Source organism: Passer domesticus, chromosome 3, assembly GCF_036417665.1.
Source record: "Passer domesticus isolate bPasDom1 chromosome 3, bPasDom1.hap1, whole genome shotgun sequence".
NCBI lineage: Eukaryota > Metazoa > Chordata > Aves > Passeriformes > Passeridae > Passer > Passer domesticus.
The window spans coordinates 92,005,709-92,025,371 of NC_087476.1; the positions used below are offsets into that span (position 1 = coordinate 92,005,709).

At 37.4% G+C, this 19,663-nt stretch overlaps 1 protein-coding gene across 6 annotated transcripts in view; it reads left to right on the forward strand.

The window, feature by feature from the left end:
- The window catches only part of EML4 (EMAP like 4), a 146,846-nt gene that overhangs the window by 69,823 nt on the left and 57,360 nt on the right, over positions 1–19,663 (forward strand). For all 6 annotated transcript variants that reach the window (XM_064414379.1, XM_064414380.1, XM_064414378.1 and 3 more), the window contains exons 2-3: positions 7,713–7,895; positions 18,857–18,986. In XM_064414379.1, coding sequence (XP_064270449.1) covers positions 7,713–7,895; positions 18,857–18,986 — 313 coding nt within the window. The remainder of the gene's footprint in view (positions 1–7,712; positions 7,896–18,856; positions 18,987–19,663) is intronic.

The following is a 19,663-nucleotide window of genomic DNA, read 5'->3' on the forward strand; positions in this document are numbered from 1 at the left end:
TAGAAAAGCTTGTTTGTCAAAGTGCATAGGAAGGACTGCCCTGTACATGTCAAAGCCTGATTGCTCCTGGTGGGTTTGCCTGTGAGAGCTGAGCACTTTTCCACACTGAAGTCTGTTGTTTTGGCTTAGGCACAGCATGGAGGCTCCTCTGCAGAGAGGCTTTGGGAGCGCATGAGAGATTCTTTCCTATTCTTGGTGTCCTGCTGTGACCACCCTGAAGCTGCAGGCAGTGGCTGGCTTTGTCCTGCAGAGCTAAAGCCTGTTAAGTTTCTCCATAAGGGACTTGGGCTTTTGGTGCAGGGAGCTGAGTAGTGGCTGAGCCCCTGGTGAAGAGGAAGACTTTCAGAATGTGGTCCCTCTTCAGCATATGAAAAGTTGTTTCCTTAGAAAATTTTAGCTAGGTCGGTTTGGGCATTAGGGAAGATGGGGATTAACCTGTATCGTTTCTTGCTTGATTAATTTGTTATTTTAAATTAGCATTTAGCATGGAAATGTTCTGACACTTCGTGCACAATAAGAAATATTTCCAGTGAAGGAATACTAATCTATGTGTGCTAAAGAGTTGATGCATGTGCAGCTTACAGTAGAGCAGTTTATTGCCGCTGTCTCTGGTTTATTTGTGAATTTCCAAGCTTCTGTGTTAGCAAAGATGCCCCCTGCCCCTCTCCTTACTGTGGTATGAAAATGGGGTGGCAGCAAATATTGATAAGGGCTTGGGGTGGCTGGGACAGCTGCTGGGCCATTTATATGGGGGATCCCAAGTGGGTGTCCATAGCCACCGTGAATTCTGTCTATGGAGTGTAGAGGTCACTGATTTGTAGCAGAAGCAGTATTTTGGAAGGGGAAGGGCTTGTCTTGCAGGTTGAATGCCAAGCATTGAAGAGCAATATCAGGAGCATCTGGAGGCAAGTTAGGGGAAGAAAAGTACTTAAAAACCACAAGGCTTTTTAAGCAGTGGGTGGGGAAAAACCTGTGGTCTTAGTCTTGAGATACCTCTCAATGGAGGTGTGGAGCTGATAGGAAGTATGCAGTTGGGGAAGGATATGAGACAGTGCCTGCGTAATTATCTGCCCCTTCAAGTAATCAAATGGATACCTGTGTCAAATATGAGAAATGTCTGTAAGTGTTTGTTCTGTTTTTGCAGTCTGCCTACCAAAGCTAGTATCAGCAAGTATGACATATAAATTTTTTGTGCACAGTAAGTTATGCAGTTACTGGAAACTTAGGCAAGCACAACACTCATGTTGATCAAATACAGTATGGGTGGGGCTGCACCCTGTGAATCTCATGCTGATGTATTTCTAGATTATTTGTATTAAAACTGAGTTTGCAGCAGCAGATACACAAGCTTATTACAAAAATATTTCTATTTTCTATAATTTGTGGTTATTATTTGGTTCTTTTTTGTCAGGATGTTTTTGTGTCTTTTTATCTTTCTCCCTCCTTTGCTTTTTCCTGTGAGGAAAATAAAAATATACAGCCTACGTGCACAAATCTGTCTAACATATAGAAGTAGAGCTACTAATTGTTAGATGTGAAGTGGTAAATCATCTTACATGTTTGAATAACTCTTTCAAATAAAGTTGCTTGAAAACATGGATCGTGTTCTTTATAATGTAATGATGCAGGCTCACAGACATGAACATGCTTCAAACTGACCGTAAAGCAGTCCACAATATCAAAGGCCAGTAGCAACTGTTGCACTGCAGAATATTTATGGGCTTCAGCAAAATCATCTCATGGATCATCTACAGACAAATAAAATACTGCTTGCTGTGGACTTGTGATCAGAATGGTTTGTGAAGGGGCTAGTGTAGAGTAATATATCTTTATTATTATTATTATTAACTGCTTGTAGGGGATAAAATTAGATGGGTGTATGAAACACTAAACAATCTCATGAGCTGTGCAAGGAAGACAGTCTGGTTGATGTGATGGTCCTCATGCAGCCTCAATCCTGCACAAATGAGTGGAGTGTGACAATATGTTCTTCCTGAAAACCTGAAGAAATGTCTTTGAAGGAAACAAATTTAAGGTTTAGCTAGTATTGGAAGTGTTAATATGCTGCACTGTCTACAGACAGTGGCTTACCTGTACCTATCTCAGAACATCTGTATTGTTATTCCAGACAGAAAATAAAGAATTTACGCTGTTGTCACCAGTAACAAATGTGAGATCAAGCAGTGCATTGGTTTTAATTTGGTGTAGGAAAACTGGAAGATTAGGGAAAAGAATGAAAAACTAGCAAAGGAAGCCAAAGATGTGTGAGGTAATTGAGAGTGTTAAAGGCCAGAGTCTTGCACTTGCAGGAAGGAAGAGCTGGGGAGAACTTCCCACTCCACTTCCATGCCATAAGCTCTAGATTTTAGGATAATGCAGTATCGTTTGGGTTGTGGAGAGCTCTTTGAATCCTCTGTGTTCATGTTGTGTGCTTTAATTCCCATTCTCGGATTCTTTCCATGATTCACATTCTTTACAAAACTGAGATAATTTGTGCATGTGCTGGCATTTGGAGGAGATACTGTGAGCAAAAGTATGGAGCCTTAATTCTACTTTTTTTTTTCTTGTTGAAAATTATGAATTACAGATATGGAACATAATTCTTGGTCTTTGCACCTTTTATAAGCTACTCTTAAGACAGATGATGTGCAGAACACTGCAGAGAGTTTTCTTTCTCATAATGTTTAGGAAAAATAAATTGTCTGATATCTCTCTGGAAATATAAGCCTCATCCAGATAAAATTTTTCAGTGCTCTTTAGAACAAAAATTGGAAGTTATACAAATACATATTTTCCCTTACATATGAGCAGATCATGTGAGCAGATCATGAAAAGGTTCCTTGGGGACAGTTATCTTCTGAAATTGTCAGCCAGATCTTTATACCAGTCCCAGTAATTTCTGTTCCTTTTCCCTAATAAAAGACTCTTACCATTCTGGGCAAAATATAGAAAATGCTGTGGGTGCCTTAACAGCCAGGGGTTTGAAATTACCTGTGGTTTATGTGGCTTTATTGGATAAAACATAGGATTTTCCACCCCATGGTTTAAATTTTCATGGGCTGGAGTTTGTAGTATTTTTTTTTCTGAAATGCTGTTTACGTCTAGAATGAATTCCTTACTTAGATTTAGTCAAAGCTGGGAGGAATTGACTCAGAGGGGTGATAATGGTTGCTCTGGATTTTTTGAGGGGCCCAGAACTGACAGTTCAGTAGTAAGATATTTTTTTTCCAAAAGTAGTCAGTTCAACATTCTCCTAGGCAGCAAATGATGAAGAGTGGTGCTTTTCAAATGCTGGTACCCTCACATGCCTGCTAGATGAAATGTGAGGAGTGATATGTGGTTTGGAAGGTTTGTTAAGTTCCGTCACTATGTCCTGGATACTCGTTTTGGAGCTCCTGGCCCAGGCTAAGGGGCAGTTTGGATTGCTGCCTTGGATGATCTGCTAGGAGTGGTTTGATGCCTGTGGCTGTGAGGAGTCCCACACAGAGTAACCTGTCTGTTCAGTGCTGTTCATTGACTATGAGAGATGAACCCTCATTTTTAGAGTCATCCTTGTGTCTCATGAGTACTGAATAAAAGCATCCCATGTGTATCCCTTCTTACTTCAAAAGCAAGGGAAGAATTGATGCTTTCCTAGCTAAAAATAAAAAAATCAAACTGATGAATTATGGAAAAATAACATCTTGTTTTGAAAGTTGTAGTACTGTATGGTTAGACCTAGAATGTTTTTGCTGTCATTTGAGTGCCAGTACTCTTACCTTAAACCAGTTTTTAAGACTGAAATACCTAAGATTCACATCTCTGTGGATGTCTCCTCAGTACTACCAGCAATCACTGTAAATGCTTTTTTTCTGTACTGGATCTTGTTCCCAGTATGTCTCTTAGAGGCATAAGTCATCAAAAGCTTAGAAAACACGACCAGCACATCAGAAATGGTGATGCTTGGTTATAAGAATAACAAGATAACTAAAACAGTATTTTTGTATTAATCAAATGAATGAATCAATAGTTGACTGCACTTACAAATTACTTGCTCTATTTGCCTAACTGGTTTCCCTTTCTAAATGAATTTCCCTCTGGTTTAATAAAAGAAGAGCAGCTTATGGAAGGCCTGGATAGGTGCATATCTATGTCAGCAGAAGGGAAAGGACAGGTGTTTAGGAGTGGGAGAAGAGGAAGGGACATGGAATTCTGCTTCCCATTAACTTTGTTCTTGCACAAGAGCTGTTTCCTCTCTGAAGGAGGAGGGCATGTCCTTGAAGGAAGGGTTTTTGTTGTGTTTTTTTTTTTTCTTGAACTTCTTTTGAAGTAGTTTTTTAGATTAGAAAATATGTTTTAAATGAAAGAAGAAGTCTGGAAGAGATTTTGAAAACTTCTGTGAAGAAAAGGTGTAATTGTACAGATTTGTCAGAATTATTTTAGGGCATCTTTTAAGATAATCCCTGCTGAGTTACTTTTCAAAACACTGCCAAGAAGGGCATGTTGGAATTCAGTTGAATATTTGCTGTGAGATATTTGGGTTGGGAATTACTAGTTTTAATTCTCTAATAGTTGTCAGGTAATATATGGCTGTCATCACTTGAAACAGATGCTGCTTCTGTAGAATGATAAAGAACAATTAAATGTCTTCCAAGTGTGCTACTATATTCTTTGATCAACCAAATTAGTCTTGATTTCCAGGTGATATTCTTGCCCTCCAGCTTCTTTCAGTGTCTCCTGCATCTCTTGTGCCCTCTCTGCAATGCAAAGCAGCCGCTGGTGGTTTGGAACCTCCCATTGTACAACAGCACGCATTGCTTTGCCTGCTTTGGAATTAGCTGAGTGGCTCAACATCCTTGGGCTTCTCCTCATATCCCATTTCCCTAGTTGTGCCCTCTGACAAGCTGCTGGGTTGAAGTTGAATTTGAGGGTCCTTTTGCCTGTCTTTGCCATGCCAAGGCTCGAGCCTCCCCAGCACGGCTCACCAAGGAGAACATTGGTCAGCTCCTCTGCTGTCTCATCGGATGTGTTGAGGAGGTCACAGCATTGCAGCTCACCCTCACAGGGCAGTTGTTCTCCAGAGTTCTAATTAATGACACAACTGTGCCCTTGGGAGCTGCAGCAGCCAGCTAATGTGGCTGCAGCACCCCAGTTTTGAGGTACTGGGGTTCAACAGGAACAGCCTGGTCAGTGTTAGTAGTTCATGGGAAATAAAGATGTCCAGAGATATGCAGGGCATTTGCTTCTGTGTTCATCAGAGAGACTGATCAGCAGTGGAGACTTTCCTGGTTTGGTAATTACTCTTGTTTGGACTCTACACAAGGAGCACAGTAATATTTGGCTTCTAAAATGATGATTTGACATAGCTACTTATTTCTTTTACAAGTGTTTTACAGTGATCTGCTGTATATTTATGCAGCCTGGGAACATATCCATAATTTATTCATTATAATGTAAAGCATCTATTAATTGAAGACTTTGGTCAATAAAAAAGCAAAAAAAATAAGTCGGGGGATGTTTTCCCCCTTTTTTTTCCACTCATCTTTTTTTAAGGAAATGTCAAACTGCTTTTTTTCTGCTTGGACTGCAACTCATTGTAAGAGAAGTTAAAAAGTTTATAATATTTTGAAAATAATTGTTCTCTGGAGCATTCATTCTGTCTGGTCCACTGCAGCTAATACTTGCAGATATGAATTATATGGTATTTTAAGTTGATTTGCTTTCCTGAAGTAAAAGCTTTTCTTCATGGATTAATGTACATTTACCTTGGTTCCTTTTTGTATGCCACACGGGTATGTATGCATGTAGGAACTTTTCCCAGCTCCTTAAAACAGATGGGAGTTTGTGTTTTGGACGTGAAGGTTTTAATAAAAGAATCTTACAAAGTCCTTCCCACCTGGGGTAGGTGTCACAGGTCTGGGTTTGTAAAGTCCTGCTGAGAGAGAATTGGATGTGCTCGGCTGGGAATTATTAAAATAAATTTTCTGTGTATAGGGAGATACAGTTATGGATGGTGCTATTAAAGGTATATTTGTTGAGTCCTAATCTGTAGTCTCTGGGTCTTGATTTGATTATGTGCCTAATTAATTAATTCCCCTGCAGTTCTTTTCATCTGCTAGAATGAATATAGTACTAACCATGAAGTGTACACTTCTGTTTTTGCATTAACTAAGTAGTGAACTAAAACAATATGCAAAACTGTCATTTAGGGGCTGGTTTCTTATTGTAACCTTAAATGTTCCTTACAATTCAATAATAATTTTGGATGCATTTCATTACTAAAGAGTTTTTAGGGTTTTTTTACTAATTAATTGTAGGAATTCTGTTTGTATTGTGAAAGTATTAATTATGATGCTTTGTTTTGGTTGGTTCAATTCTTGGTCATTCAGTAGTGAGTATCATGTTTTAATTAAGTGGAAGTTGGCATTAAACTCCTTAATCTCTTCCACAGTGAATTCATTGGAGGAATTTGGCTCAATATTTCTTTTGTTTGCATGTATTTTGAATGTGCCCCTATGCAAGTATTTCAAAGATTAAGGATTTTTTTTAGGGAAATTCAAAGTATTGGGACTGTGGCTTATATTAACTTTTTTCTCCTTGGTATGTCTTCCTAAGATTAGTGAAAAGTAAAGTTTAGATTGAATAGAATCACAGTAATAATATCAGCTATTTACCTTTACATTTAATTTAGCTGTATTTATTTTATAAAATATGAAGTTAAGTGAACTATGTAATACAGATAAATTTTTGTAAAGCTATAGTAGAAGATCCGTACTGAGTTTTTAGGAAGTCTTAAACAGGATGGGTAAGGAATTCAGTACCTTGTGATTGAGTAACATATTCTTTTACTAATTTTTTTTTTAAAGTGATTGGCCTATGATTTATTAGAACAGCCAAATACAAGAATCTGTTATGTGTTATTTTGGCTTGGCAGAAATAATGCAAAGAACTGTCAAAGGCAAAGAGTAAGCAGAAGCTGTAATTTCCTTTTTACCACTGAAGAATAGATTTGGCTGGGTTAGGCCTTCAATGCTAATCTATCTCTGTGTGGCCAAACAGATTTTTGGAACCTTTTTGTAGTGCATTTATTTTCTCTTTGCTTCAAGCCAAGTGTTATAAGGTAGTATGTTTTTTGGCACATCCAGGGTGGTGATGTGAAAGAAGTTAAAGAGAAGGAATTGAAATTAAGAAGTCTGATCTAGACCATTTAAATTGAGATTGCCACTTGATGCAATTAGGTCATTGTTAACAGTACTTGTATGTTCAACTTGGTTTTTTGGTTTTTTTAACTTTGAAATGTCCTTTAATATTAAGAGTCATAGTTAAAATTCTTCAACAGTTCCACAAGAATATCTTGCAGAATTTTACCACAGTTTTATACCTTTTTGGTTAATTCAGTTGGGTGTTTAAATAAAGTTAATTTCAGTCTTCCTTCTACTTGTAAGCATGTTTTTCACAGGAAGCACATTCTGTCTTGTGGTTTTAATAGGTCCACACACTTTAAGCCTTCTGTCTTAGCTAATGATTAGTAAAGACTTCTGTCTTGAAGCATTAATTCGATGTTTGCTGTAATATCCGTTCCTTATTTGCCTGAACATGTTTTGTTAGAATGTCCTCAGTATTTCAAAATGATGGGGCAGATGTACTCATGTTGTACATGCCTCTTTCTGTGGCTTTTAATTCAGAGCAAAGCATTTCAATGCCTCTTTCTGCTCTGCTTCTCCCCTGTACAGATGACAGCATCTCGGCTGCCAGCACCTCCGATGTCCAGGACCGTCTTTCAGCCCTGGAGCTGAGAGTGCAGCAACAAGAGGATGAAATCACTGTGCTAAAAGCAGCCTTGGCTGATGTGCTGAGGCGTCTTGCTATCTCTGAAGACCATGTAGCTTCTGTGAGAAAATCGGCGCCAAGTAAAGGTAAGCCCAAATTTGGTAAACTCTTCCTAGAGTCAGGCTGTGTTATCATGTCAGAATGTTCTCCATTGGTCACTTGTTTTTTCCCTTTTCTGTCTCATTTGAGAAGGCTGATCTATTTTGAGCTAGAGGGGTTAGGTTTATAACAGTGGCTTAAATATATACAGCTAAGAGATATCTGAAATATGCTTATTAATTCTGTTGCTTGCTAACATTTTTATGATCTTAATACCCCTGAAAATTTTCCTTACTTCTTGCTAAAAGGCTCCTGTTTTTATTTCAATGGTGGAATGTTAATCTGCCACCAGAGGTTCTGAGGCTTATGGACTCAGAACTGGAGTTTTGAGTCTCAGCTTTGACTTTGCCTGGAAATTACTGAACTTAAAGGGCATATTAGAGATTATATTTTCTCTTGCTCCTAAATTATTACCAAAACAAAACCCAAAATACATTGCCACCAAATAGGAAGGCTTTCTGAATGTAGTTAATTTTTGTTCCAGTACAGGGATAACTCACCACCAGTAGATCTTGTGTAAGAAATGACCATGTAGCAGCACTATCTCTTTTGGATAGTCACTAGTTAACTTTTATATTGTAGCAGTGATATATATAGGATTGTTTAAAAGTAAAGAAACTAGGTACTTTTTGCACTAATTTTTATATGCTTCGCCCCCTCCCTCACCCCATCCCCCATGGGCATTTCATTTTGTATTCTGGAGAAGTATTTGAATCAAGTTTTGAACTTACTCCAACTTAAAGTTGTGTATTTGAAGGGAACTATGGCTGTGTATGTTTCTGGCATATATCAGGTCTCTGATTATATAAAAGATTAGGTCATATTTCAAATCAATCACAGTTTTAATTCATCATAATTGCATGTAACCACATCAAACTATGCAGCATGGAGATCTCTGGGATCAATCCCTGTGTGGTTCTTGCAGTGCACCTATTACACCAGTGCCACTATAACACATAAATGATACAGTGTAGCCTATGCTTGTTTGGGTGACCGCTTTATGTGGGCTGAAAATGATGAAAGTTTGAATTATTTTAGATGTGACAGAGGGATCAAATTCCTTAATTAAGTGCTTTTGCAGTCTCTCTGCCAGATGGAAGGGAAGTCATGATGCTTAATTGGTTTGGGCTCTGAATCCTGACATTCTCTCTTGCTTGCTAAATGGTAGACTGTTGTCATCTCTGCTTATAAATGCAGCTTTTATCTACCCAATTTACATGTCCGGTCTCATCAAGATTGAAGCTTCTTTTTCCAACTCTTTTTAAATATAGCTTTAGTAGATATTTTTACTAAATCACTCTGCTGTCTGCTGTCCATTATGAGAAAGAGAAAATGTCCAAGTGAAAAACTGTGTGCGCCATAATGCCTTATTCTTCCTATTTAAATGCAGAGGAGCTGGGATGTGTGCAACCATGGCTAAAAACCTTTGACTTGGAGCTGTCTAACACCCAGCAAACTTTGCATACAAGCAGGGCAGTCTTCCTGTGTTCTGAAAAATGCCTTGGGGCTATCTCTTTTCTGGGGGTCTTGGGACCATACTCAATTCTCCATTTGTTTGGTGAGAAATGAAGTAATTATTTGGGGGAGGCAAAGCAGAGGAAGGGTGGACTGTCTTCAGTTTGGTCATACAAATGAATGGCAGCAGCAAGGAACTGTGAAGAAAGAGATGGGAACAGGGACAGATATGTCCATGTATGATCTAATTCACTGAACTTAAATGAATTATAACTAATTGGCACTGTATTTAATTGGTGATGGGTTTGCTAGGTTCTTTTTCTTGGGTCAGATCTTATAAACCCTCAAAAGGGAACCTAACACACCCAAAGATAGCTTAGGTATTACCTTTGGAGGCAAATAATAAGCATGATGGCTTCTGCTGCAGTGTTAGAAACAAAAAGGTTTAATAAAAGGCAAAATAACAAACAGAAAAACTCGAGCCAGGTACAGAGGTCTGCCTCTGGTATAAACACCTTCACAAAAGCTTCTTAGTTCTTTTGTTCTCCTCTTTTCTACCTGATGAGCCAGTCGGGACTTTTTGGCTTCTATCCAATTGGATGACCCCGAGTTTTTGGTGAAGTCTCTGAGGTCCTATGAGGTGGCTTTTCACCTAATCATTGAGAGAAACTTCTGGGCTTCTTTCCTTTTTTGTGGGACAAAGGCTAGCTTTGCCAATCTGTCATTAGGGGGTACACCCCTACAATGGATGTGTTCCCATTGTGTTCAGTTACACAATACCACCAGACAACACATTAACTTCACTGTTAATCATGAAATCAGCTGTATATAGAATTCACAGAAAAAATGCTTACATACAGAGACTGGAATTTTAAGAGACTAAAATTAGACTTGAAGCATAAACTTGGGATTTAAACAAGTTCATGCATCACTTTTTGCAATACCCTAGGTTCTACTTTTAATGTCTGTATTTTAATTTTTTTCAATGGCCAAAAAACTCTTGAAATGTTTTAACAGAGATAAATGCATAATTTCTTTGAACAAGTAGGATTAGAAGATTATCTGAATTGTCATTAAAAAATAATACTCAAAGAAGTAATTGTTAGGTTTTCTTTGAAGTATTATGCATGCATATAACAGACTCTTACTAGTCAAGTCATGATTGCTGGAAAGGTAACTGTATTCCTCCAAAACTCATTTTGGTGTTTGTGGTCCTGTCAAGAATCTGGATTTTTGCATTACAGTAATTGCACTTTCATATAAAATATTACAGGTAAATTTTCTTTCAAAAAATGCTGAGGCTTTCAATTACAGAAGTATTTTTCTCTGCAGCAGCGCTTAAATACATACCGACATAAATAATAAGTAAAGAGAATAGGTGTGTATATGTCCTTCTTAATGCATGGGGAGAGATGTGTTTAATCTGAGGTATGGCAACACAGTGAGGTAAAAACTTTTAAAACAAATGAATAGTAGTACCAAAAAACATCATCCTGAGTCTTTCCATCAAACAAAGAAGTTTTCGTACAAGATGATTACTAACCAAGTTTGGAGGGTTGCTCTTCTACTTGTTGCTTAAATAAGTTTTTTAAAACCTCTGCATATTTTTTTTTCTTGTTGCCACCTCAGCAGTGTCTTTAAAGATATATTTTTCATATGCTATAAAGAAGTGTTGTCAGCAGACAGTGAATCACACTGAAAGGGACAAATCCATCCTGATATTTTTCCCTGGATTTTCTTATTCTGAAGTTGATGGCTTGACTTAATGAAAAAAGTGGTCTCTTCATCCTTTGTCTAGTTTGCCTGCATGGCACATCTGGTGATCTAATTCTGTTCTTAATTTTCTGTATTTTAGATTGACAGATTGAAATAATAGCTGAAGATAAAGTTTTTGCATTATCCTTTAAATATTTGTTTTTCTTTTTTCCTCTGCATTTCTGTCACATGCTTATTTTGAGCTTAGTCCAGTCTCCAGTGAAAAAATTCATGTGGTCAGGGTAGATTTTTATTTCTAACTCATGAGCTCTCGGTCAGGAGGCTGCTACCTAGGATCTTGTGTGTAAAGCTCTGTCTCAGAAGCAAAAGGGTCTTCATTCAGGGATTTGTGAACTGTTGAAGATAAGATAAAAGGCAAGATTTTTTTAGGCACCTTAGTGTCTCCTAGTAAAGCATGTATTGGAGAGACTGTACAAGGAAAATACCTCTAGTAGGGACTGCAGCTGGATTAGCACTTGTCTGTATTTCACAGTGAAAAGCAGGCTGGGAGTGTTTGCCTGCAACTTCCTAATGCAAAATTATTCTCAATTGAGCAAATCTTTTCAATATAAAAAGATTGTGATAGTGCTTCTTCATCTCTGCATGCAGCTAAGAATAACTACACAAAGGAGAAATTACCAGGTCCAAAGATAGTGCTGAGGGTTAGAAATGAGAAAAGGCTTGGTAAGGGATCCTGTGCTGTGGGGCTTGTTAGGATCTTAGTGTGGTGGTGAGTTTATGGGTTTCATTTCTTTTCTTTCTCTCTTTCTTTTCTTTTTAAATAGATGGCTTGGTAAGAAGAATTTATTTGGTGGGAAATTATTTGCATTTGGCAGCTCTGCACTCTTGTTGCCACATGCCTCTGCTGTTGATGCATGATTGATGCTGTTAGCATTCACAAAAAGTTCCAAAACCAAAGATTACCTGGACACTGAAGAAAAGGAAAGCATAAAGCAGTCTGGTACTTGTGGCTGCCAGCAAGAGAGATTGGCTCAGAGCTGGTGCCTGGTAAACCTATTAAAATCTTCCAGGGTGTCAAAATGTGTGTAACAGGAGAATTCATCCCTCAGGCTCTGGGTGTGCAGACAGGTTTGTGGCACACTATGGCACTAGTGAAATATCTCAGACTAATCATTTCACTGGAGTATGAGCTTGTGCCTGAAAAAGTACATCTGATGTCTGTCTGTAGAGAAACAAAGAGTTCATGTCCTTTTTCTAGACTCAGAAATAATGAGGAGACTTGACAAAGGTTAAACCTTTGGAGGAATATTTCCCATTGCTTGGACAGGAATGGATATTAAATAACTCATATGCAAATTCAACTCACAAAGTGAAATTGGAATAGTGGATGGCAGTTTGCAGAGAGGGTTTCCCACGAAAGTGAAAAGTGCAAACTGAGCGGCATTTTATTATAGTTAAAGCAGTGATCTTGGAGACTTGGAAAATCAGGTCTGTACTGGAAATGCAGTTGGTAGGGGTTTTTATACTTATTTTTTTCTTTCCTTTGTGCAGTGGGCTTTTATAAGAGGAGATCATTGAGTTTTCCTTCTTTTCCTGCTCCCTTCCTTGTACAAAATAGTACATGTATTTGATTGCACTCATGTAAGCAGAGTACTTCAGATGTAATTTTTATCTTATCTCAAAAATAGTTTCATTTCACTAACATTAAGTAATTTGGTTTTATGTTAACAAAAATTCACTTTTCAGTTGTTCAGCAAGCTTCATTAATGAAAGCATAAGACAGGTTTGGGTTTTGTGTTTTTTTAGTCTTTACACTACTCAATAAGCAGAGTTGTTCTAATAACTGATTATATGTTTATGTTGTCTAATCAGTAAATGTTAAAGAAACAGAAAATAGAAGTATGAATAGGAAAGTGCATTATGGTAGTGGTAGGACATAGGTTCTTATCCACAATATTAAAACTAGCCTGGCAAGCTTGTATGTGGGTCATTTTACTCATGGGGAAAGTCCTATTGAAGTCTGCAGGCTCCATGCTCACATAACAAATAATGATACTCTCGAGGTCTTAATGCATTTCCCAGGTATTGGTTTTAGTGCCATCTGTTCTTTCTGCATTTCTTACAGTTTTTTCCTATCTTCTGCTCTGACTTACTGAATATTTTGTTTTCTTCTGTTACACTTATCTTTCTGATGTTCTTAATATATTTTTCTTTATTTAAAAATTTGGATCTAGAGATCATTAATAGCTGGTCACTAACCAGCTAAACCAAGTTTAGGTTGGAGAAGTGAAGAACAAAGTTCAGAGGGGTTTTTTTAAGTTCTGTGAACTAATAATCTTGTTCATTTTAGAGGAGTATTTTCAGTTGTGGTGATAAGTATCCTTATTCTTTTTCCATATGCTTCTTACAGTTTTGGGTATGTTCTGTGCATCCGTATACTTCTTTTGGAACAGTGTGAGCAAATTTCCTTGAGTGGTACTCTGCTGTTCTTCATGATGCTTCTCAAACTTCTCAATTCAAAAGAATTGTAATGTTGGAAGAGTTCAGTGTTGTCACTAACTTTTTCAGATTAAAATTCCTTATTTATAACACTTGAGTAGCTTTTTCATCACTTGTTTGCCAGAGTATATAAAATTGTTTCAAATTACCATAGTTAAAATTTTATTTCCTCTGCTTAGAATTAGCCAATTTAGCAATTGGTTGAGCATGTAGATGGTGCCTCTGGGAAAGTAGAGCAAAATAAGGTAGAAGGGAGAAGGAAAAGGGCTGTGTGATTTGAATGAGCAATTGGCCAAACAAGTCTTTCAGTTTCCTTTAGCATGTTTTAAAATGCCTGCCCAAAGAACAGAGACATGGCTCCCCTAACACCTGAAAAATTAGTTTTATATCCCTATGAGGATCATTTAAAATTAGAAATATGTGGGTTAAGTCACTATTTATAAAAATCTTTGGAGCTCAAGTTGTTTATGCATTACCTATATGCTCTCAAACTGTTACTTATTAACATGCCTCTATTTGGATAGTTCTTTTCCTTTTAACAGGAAATGACAAATAATGTATGTTTAATAGCTGTCTGTTGAAATCTGCAAAATTGGTCTTCCATTAAAAAAATATAAAAAGAATGTTTAGTTTTTCAGCTAGTTGTAATTGCTATAATAATTATTGAAACTTAGTTGTGTTAAAATTTGATTATTAAGCAAGAAGAAGCGTAACCCATAGGTAGAGAACTGAACTATTTATCCTGATTTGTTATGTTCATTATTTGAGACCTAATGTCTCACCCTGACCTACATGTGATAGAAGAGGAGGACACTTTTTCAACCTAAGAAGTTTTAATCAAAATTTGACTCTTAGCATGTAAGTGAAGTACTTGAATAAAACAGAATGCTGAAGAAAATATTTCCCTGCCCTTCAGGCAGGGAATGCAGTACCTTCTTTGAAAAGAGTTTTGGGACTCCCAGGCTGTTTCTTTGCCAGCATCTTCCATGGGCTGAGGGATCCTTTGAAAGTCTGGAAGCAGAGCCACAACTAGAATTAGCTGCTTTTATACAATTCATTGTAACACCGTGAACTAAGTCTAAGATTTGTCATAATTTCTATTGATTTTGATGTTGTTCTATTAGGAAGGAAGTGCAGATAAAATCTTATGTTCTGCTATACTTATAACTATTTCTGTCTGTTTTTCCACAGCTCACTGTGTGGGCTCTCTGGAGATTTACACACACTGTACACTTGTTTAGTAAGAGTACTAAATTGGTTTTCTGTCCTTCCAGGCAAAAAACCCCATGGCTTGTAATATATTTAAAATCTAGAAGTCTTTGTCACATTTTGCTGCAAGTCAACTAGTTTAAGATTGTTGAAGGATTTGATATTGTATACCTTAATGGGGAAAAAAAATCTTCCTTCAAAAAATCAATTTTTTTTTTGTTTTTTGGTAAGATGTCATTTCTTGAGCTTTTTCCTTTAAATCCACTTGAATTGAATGCCCAGAGAAGTAACTTTAGTGTAGATGCAGCTAATTATTTTAAATTGAAATTACCTGAAGAAGAGAAACGAGTGTTTGCTTTTTCCTTGTAAGAAAGGCAGTTTACCTGTCAGAATATTAGCAAATACAAAGATATTGAGGAAATTATTTCAGCAAATATATTTGATAACAGAATCAACTACATTTTTATGTAAAATATTCTAAGTTTGAGGTTTGGGAAGAAAAGTGAATTACTAATTGATTCTCAGCTCCAGCACCTTGTAAGTATGTTTGGAGGAAAAGGCTATCATGTTATCACAGGACACACATTTTCAAACTTACCACTCTCAGCTTGGCTTCATTTTTTCCCCAGTTAGCTAATCAAGGCTGATAAAGAATTGGAAATAGATTTTTGGTTTATTGTGGTCTGTTTTTTCTAATCCTACTTATCTTTCATTGACACATTTGTATACTTGACAGATGTTAATAAAATGTTTCTTTTGAACTCTACAGATATTATTCTGTGAAAATTATCAGAACAGGATGAATCCGTCCCATAAAAGACATTCTTACCACTTTGATCTTTGACAATTTGGCTTTAATGCTGGTCACCATACACTGCCTTTCATTCTACTTTCAGTTTATATCTGGCTTTTGTTCCAAACTAGCAGATAAAGCTAAGTGCTACTCAGTCTGAAAAATTTCAGACTGCTTATGCTAGCAGGTGGCAAATGGCATGATGTTGGCAGAGGTGTGCAGCCCAGTGCTGGGAGAGCTCCCTTGTTTCAGTGTATTGCTCTGGAATTTCTGTTCTCCTGTGCCGCTTCATTATTCCCAGGTCTCTGAAGCAAAAGCACTTGACTACTGTGAAGGATTATCCCTGCAGTGGAGGAGGTCATAGTGTTGTTAATTTTCGACATCTTTTGACTACAGAGATGCCCTGGTTAAAAGTCATTAAGAGAGATGTGTGGTTTGGACTGGTGGGTCAGCTTCCTTGGACTTCTGACCCAGCTGGGAAGATCCCCCTTCTGTGTCTCTGTCAGTAGCCAGGTTTCATTGCTTGGGATGTCCACAGGACTTAATATTCGCCTTTCCTTTTCATGATTTAAAATGTAAATGCATTTAATTTACTTATAATTGCAGATGATTAATTGAATTTTTTTATCCCTTTAAAAGTAGGTATTCCAAAGTTGCTTTAGACCATCTAATTAACATGCAGTATGTAGAAAATTTGGAAGGGGTCTTGTTTCTTAGGGGTGTTGAGTGTGGGGTTTGGGGATTTTTGTGTGTTAGGGGGTTTTTTTGCTGTTTTATTTGCCTTTTTACATTTTATTGCACATTGAGTGTGGCACACTGACCAAGATTTTGTTCTGGAGTGTAAGAAAGCCTGATATATTTATGATGCTTAAAAAAAAAAGTCACTGCAGTTTTTAATCTGGGTTATGTTCAATTGTTAGTCATTTCACAAAAATAGTTTTTACTTCAATTCAAAAATCTTAATCTCAAATGCAATTTTGCATGTCACTTGCTGACATTTCAAAGTACTTTGCCAATCTACCATCAATACCCACATTACTGGAAAACTATCTCAAAGCTGCTGTGTCTGGATCCCTTTTTTTATTGTTGTGTTCATCAATGCTTGGAGCAGTGCATATTCCTGTCATGAGTATATGCTGATGTAGAGTTTTTTTTGTAATCAGTTTTGTCCCTGGACATAAGCAGGAACTAACACTTTCCTTACCTAGTAGGGGGAATTATTCTACATGCAGCCAGTAAAAGAAATAGCAGTGTGCTTCTTGCATACTGACAGTGTGTTCCCCATCTTAACAAGGTCCTGTGCCCTGTCTGTAGCACTGTAGTCCTTTACACATCCCACTGAGTGCCTTACCCACCATGCTGGGAATTACTGCTGTTACGTCTCCTGATTCACATTTCTGGAAAGCCATGCTAGAGCTGCTTGGAGAGACATTAATCTATTACAATGAGCAGACAGAGATCTTAGGGTCATACACAGTTCAAGACTGAATCATAGGCCTTGATTTTATGCATCTCCACAGAGAAGATGACTTACTTTGTCACTGAAAATAAAACCAGCTAATTTAGAGGCTCCTATAGTAAATGTGCTTTCTAAGCTCATGTGCTTTTGTTCTTGCATCTGAATTACATGAAGTAAAAACATCTCTTGAGCTTTAGAGGTTTTGTGCAGTATATCAAAACAAATTCTAAAACAAGTTTTTATTCCAAACTGTTTATGTTGCAAATAAAATTTGTGTTCCAAATGTTTATGTTGCAAATAAAACAGTCTCTGAAAAGTACCACTTGGAAGGGATCATACCAAATTGATTTATACAGAATTTAGGAAGAACAATGATCTTTAAAGTGTTTTTGGATTTTAAGCATGTCTTTACTGTCTTCAGACTTCCTTTTCTTATTTCTGCCTGGGATATTCCACATGCTCCTTTTGTCTTTCCTGATGTGAATTTCAGATGTGATCACATGCTGCTTGGTGCATTTGAAGCACTGTTTGGTTTGTGTAGGCCAGCCCATTTCTGCATTCATCCAAATAGTTCTGACATGTAATATTCCCTTGATGGGTATCCCTTGTATATAATGTGGTAGTTTAAAATAAGAATCAATTTGCCTCTCAACCTGCTTGAAAGAGCTGTGCTATGACACATGGCTAGTAGTGTTCAAATGAGGCATCTGTGTGTATTTGTCCTCTGTGCACAGAACTGTCAATTTTCCTCAACTGCTGTTTTACTCCTCACTTTTATCTTCAATGTGTGGCTTCATGCCTTATCTATCTCACACTATTCGAAGCCTGCCATGAACGCAGACCTGTTATTTTTCTGTCAGTCATGTCCTCTGTTTGTTGCTGAAGTCAGAGTGACAATCCTATGAGATGCAATAGAAATTTGCTGTCTGTGAAATGGGCATGTGACACAAAGGGGCTCAAAAGGGACCACTGATTTTTGGATGCTTATTGTGAGATTACCCTAGGAATCTTTCTCACTTTGGAAGGGAAAAGTATAAGTCTAGCACTTTAAAGGAGGAACGGCAAAATTCTCCTCCAAGTAATACCTTGGAAATAAAACTGGCACACAAAAAGGGAGACATGGTTAGTGGGAAAGGATGAAACATCAGGTTTTAGTAAAATGCCTTGTATTTCACTGGCATTTTGTCGAAGAGTCAGGTCTGGGAGCTAATTGCCAGGCTAGTGTTCAGCTCTGAAAATAGAAGAGCCTTTGATCCCCCTTGTCTTCCTTGCAATCCCCTCCCACATTCACTGCATAGTTTTAAACTTCTGCAGTGAGTGAAGTGGGCATCTGACAGACAACAGCCTTCTTCACATATGCGCTCTTGATTTGTCCCTGGAGAGAGTCTGTAATGTTCACTGGATGGGGCACAAGTTCTACAGAGTATCAGAAGCTTTATAGCTATACCATAGGGCATATACTGAAAGTTATTTTAAGATGGCAGGGGCAGCTGAAATGAAACTCAAAATCTTGATTTTTTGGTTTTTTTGAATCTTTAGAATCGCAGCCCTTAACTTAATAATTCTTTCATGACATCATAGCAGTAGAGAAACTGACCTCTATCACATCATATTCTTGCCTGCCTTAGTGTCCCAAGTTTCCTGGTTCCAGCTGCTTAGGTTAAGGTTTTATGACTATATGCCACTGGATGTTTGTCCTGAGTGCTCAGGCTGCTGCTGTGTGATACCAGCTCCACAACTGGGAGCTTTTTGTTGTTCATGTGGACCTCTGGATGTAGCTATAAAACCTTACATTCTTTAATATTGCTTTTTTGTAGGTCAGCCAAGCCTCCGAGAAGCTATCTCCATGTCATGTATAATTAACGGGAGTACAGGAAGCAGGAAAACAAGCCACAGTTCATCTGTTTCTGTTGCCAGAAAAGAAACACTTTCATCTGCTGCAAAAAGGTATCCCAATTGTTATTAAAATCACATTTTTATATATTAAAAAGCCCCAAAAGCAAACAGAGCAAGAGTTTGATTTTTGTCTTTGCACAGCACTCAGCAGAGCTGCCTGAAGTCCAGTAAGGCACAAATAAACTTTGGAGATTTACCATGTTGTTGGGCTGTGTACAGGAGAGTTCTAAAAAGAATTCAAAAATTGAGAGTATTTCTGTGGTGTGTGGTGTCCAAAATGAATCCTCACTAAGGGAATACGAAAATGTATTTCCAGTACAAATGGAAAATTTTTCCTTCTGATATTCATATGCCTTTTTTTGTTGTTGTTTTTTTTTTTGTCCCCCCTCCTTCCTTCCCTCAAGGAGATTAAAGGGCAAAACTGACTTCATTGTCTGGAGTGTAAATAGTAGGCAATAGCAAAATAACTATGAGACAATAGTAAATTGTGTAAGATAAAGGTTTACATTTTTGGGTAGAAAATCTAACCCAAAATATGTCTACTTAGTCCTTATGAAAAATATCTCTATCAGATCTCAAATGTGAAGAAATAATATTGCTTGAGTAATTTGGAAATTAAATGAACTAGGAACTAAACAGTAGTGATTTTCCTCCATGTAATACTTTCAGCTTCATACAGTAAATGAAGTGTTTGCTTAATTGTTTTTTCCTGTGGGTCTGTTAGACAG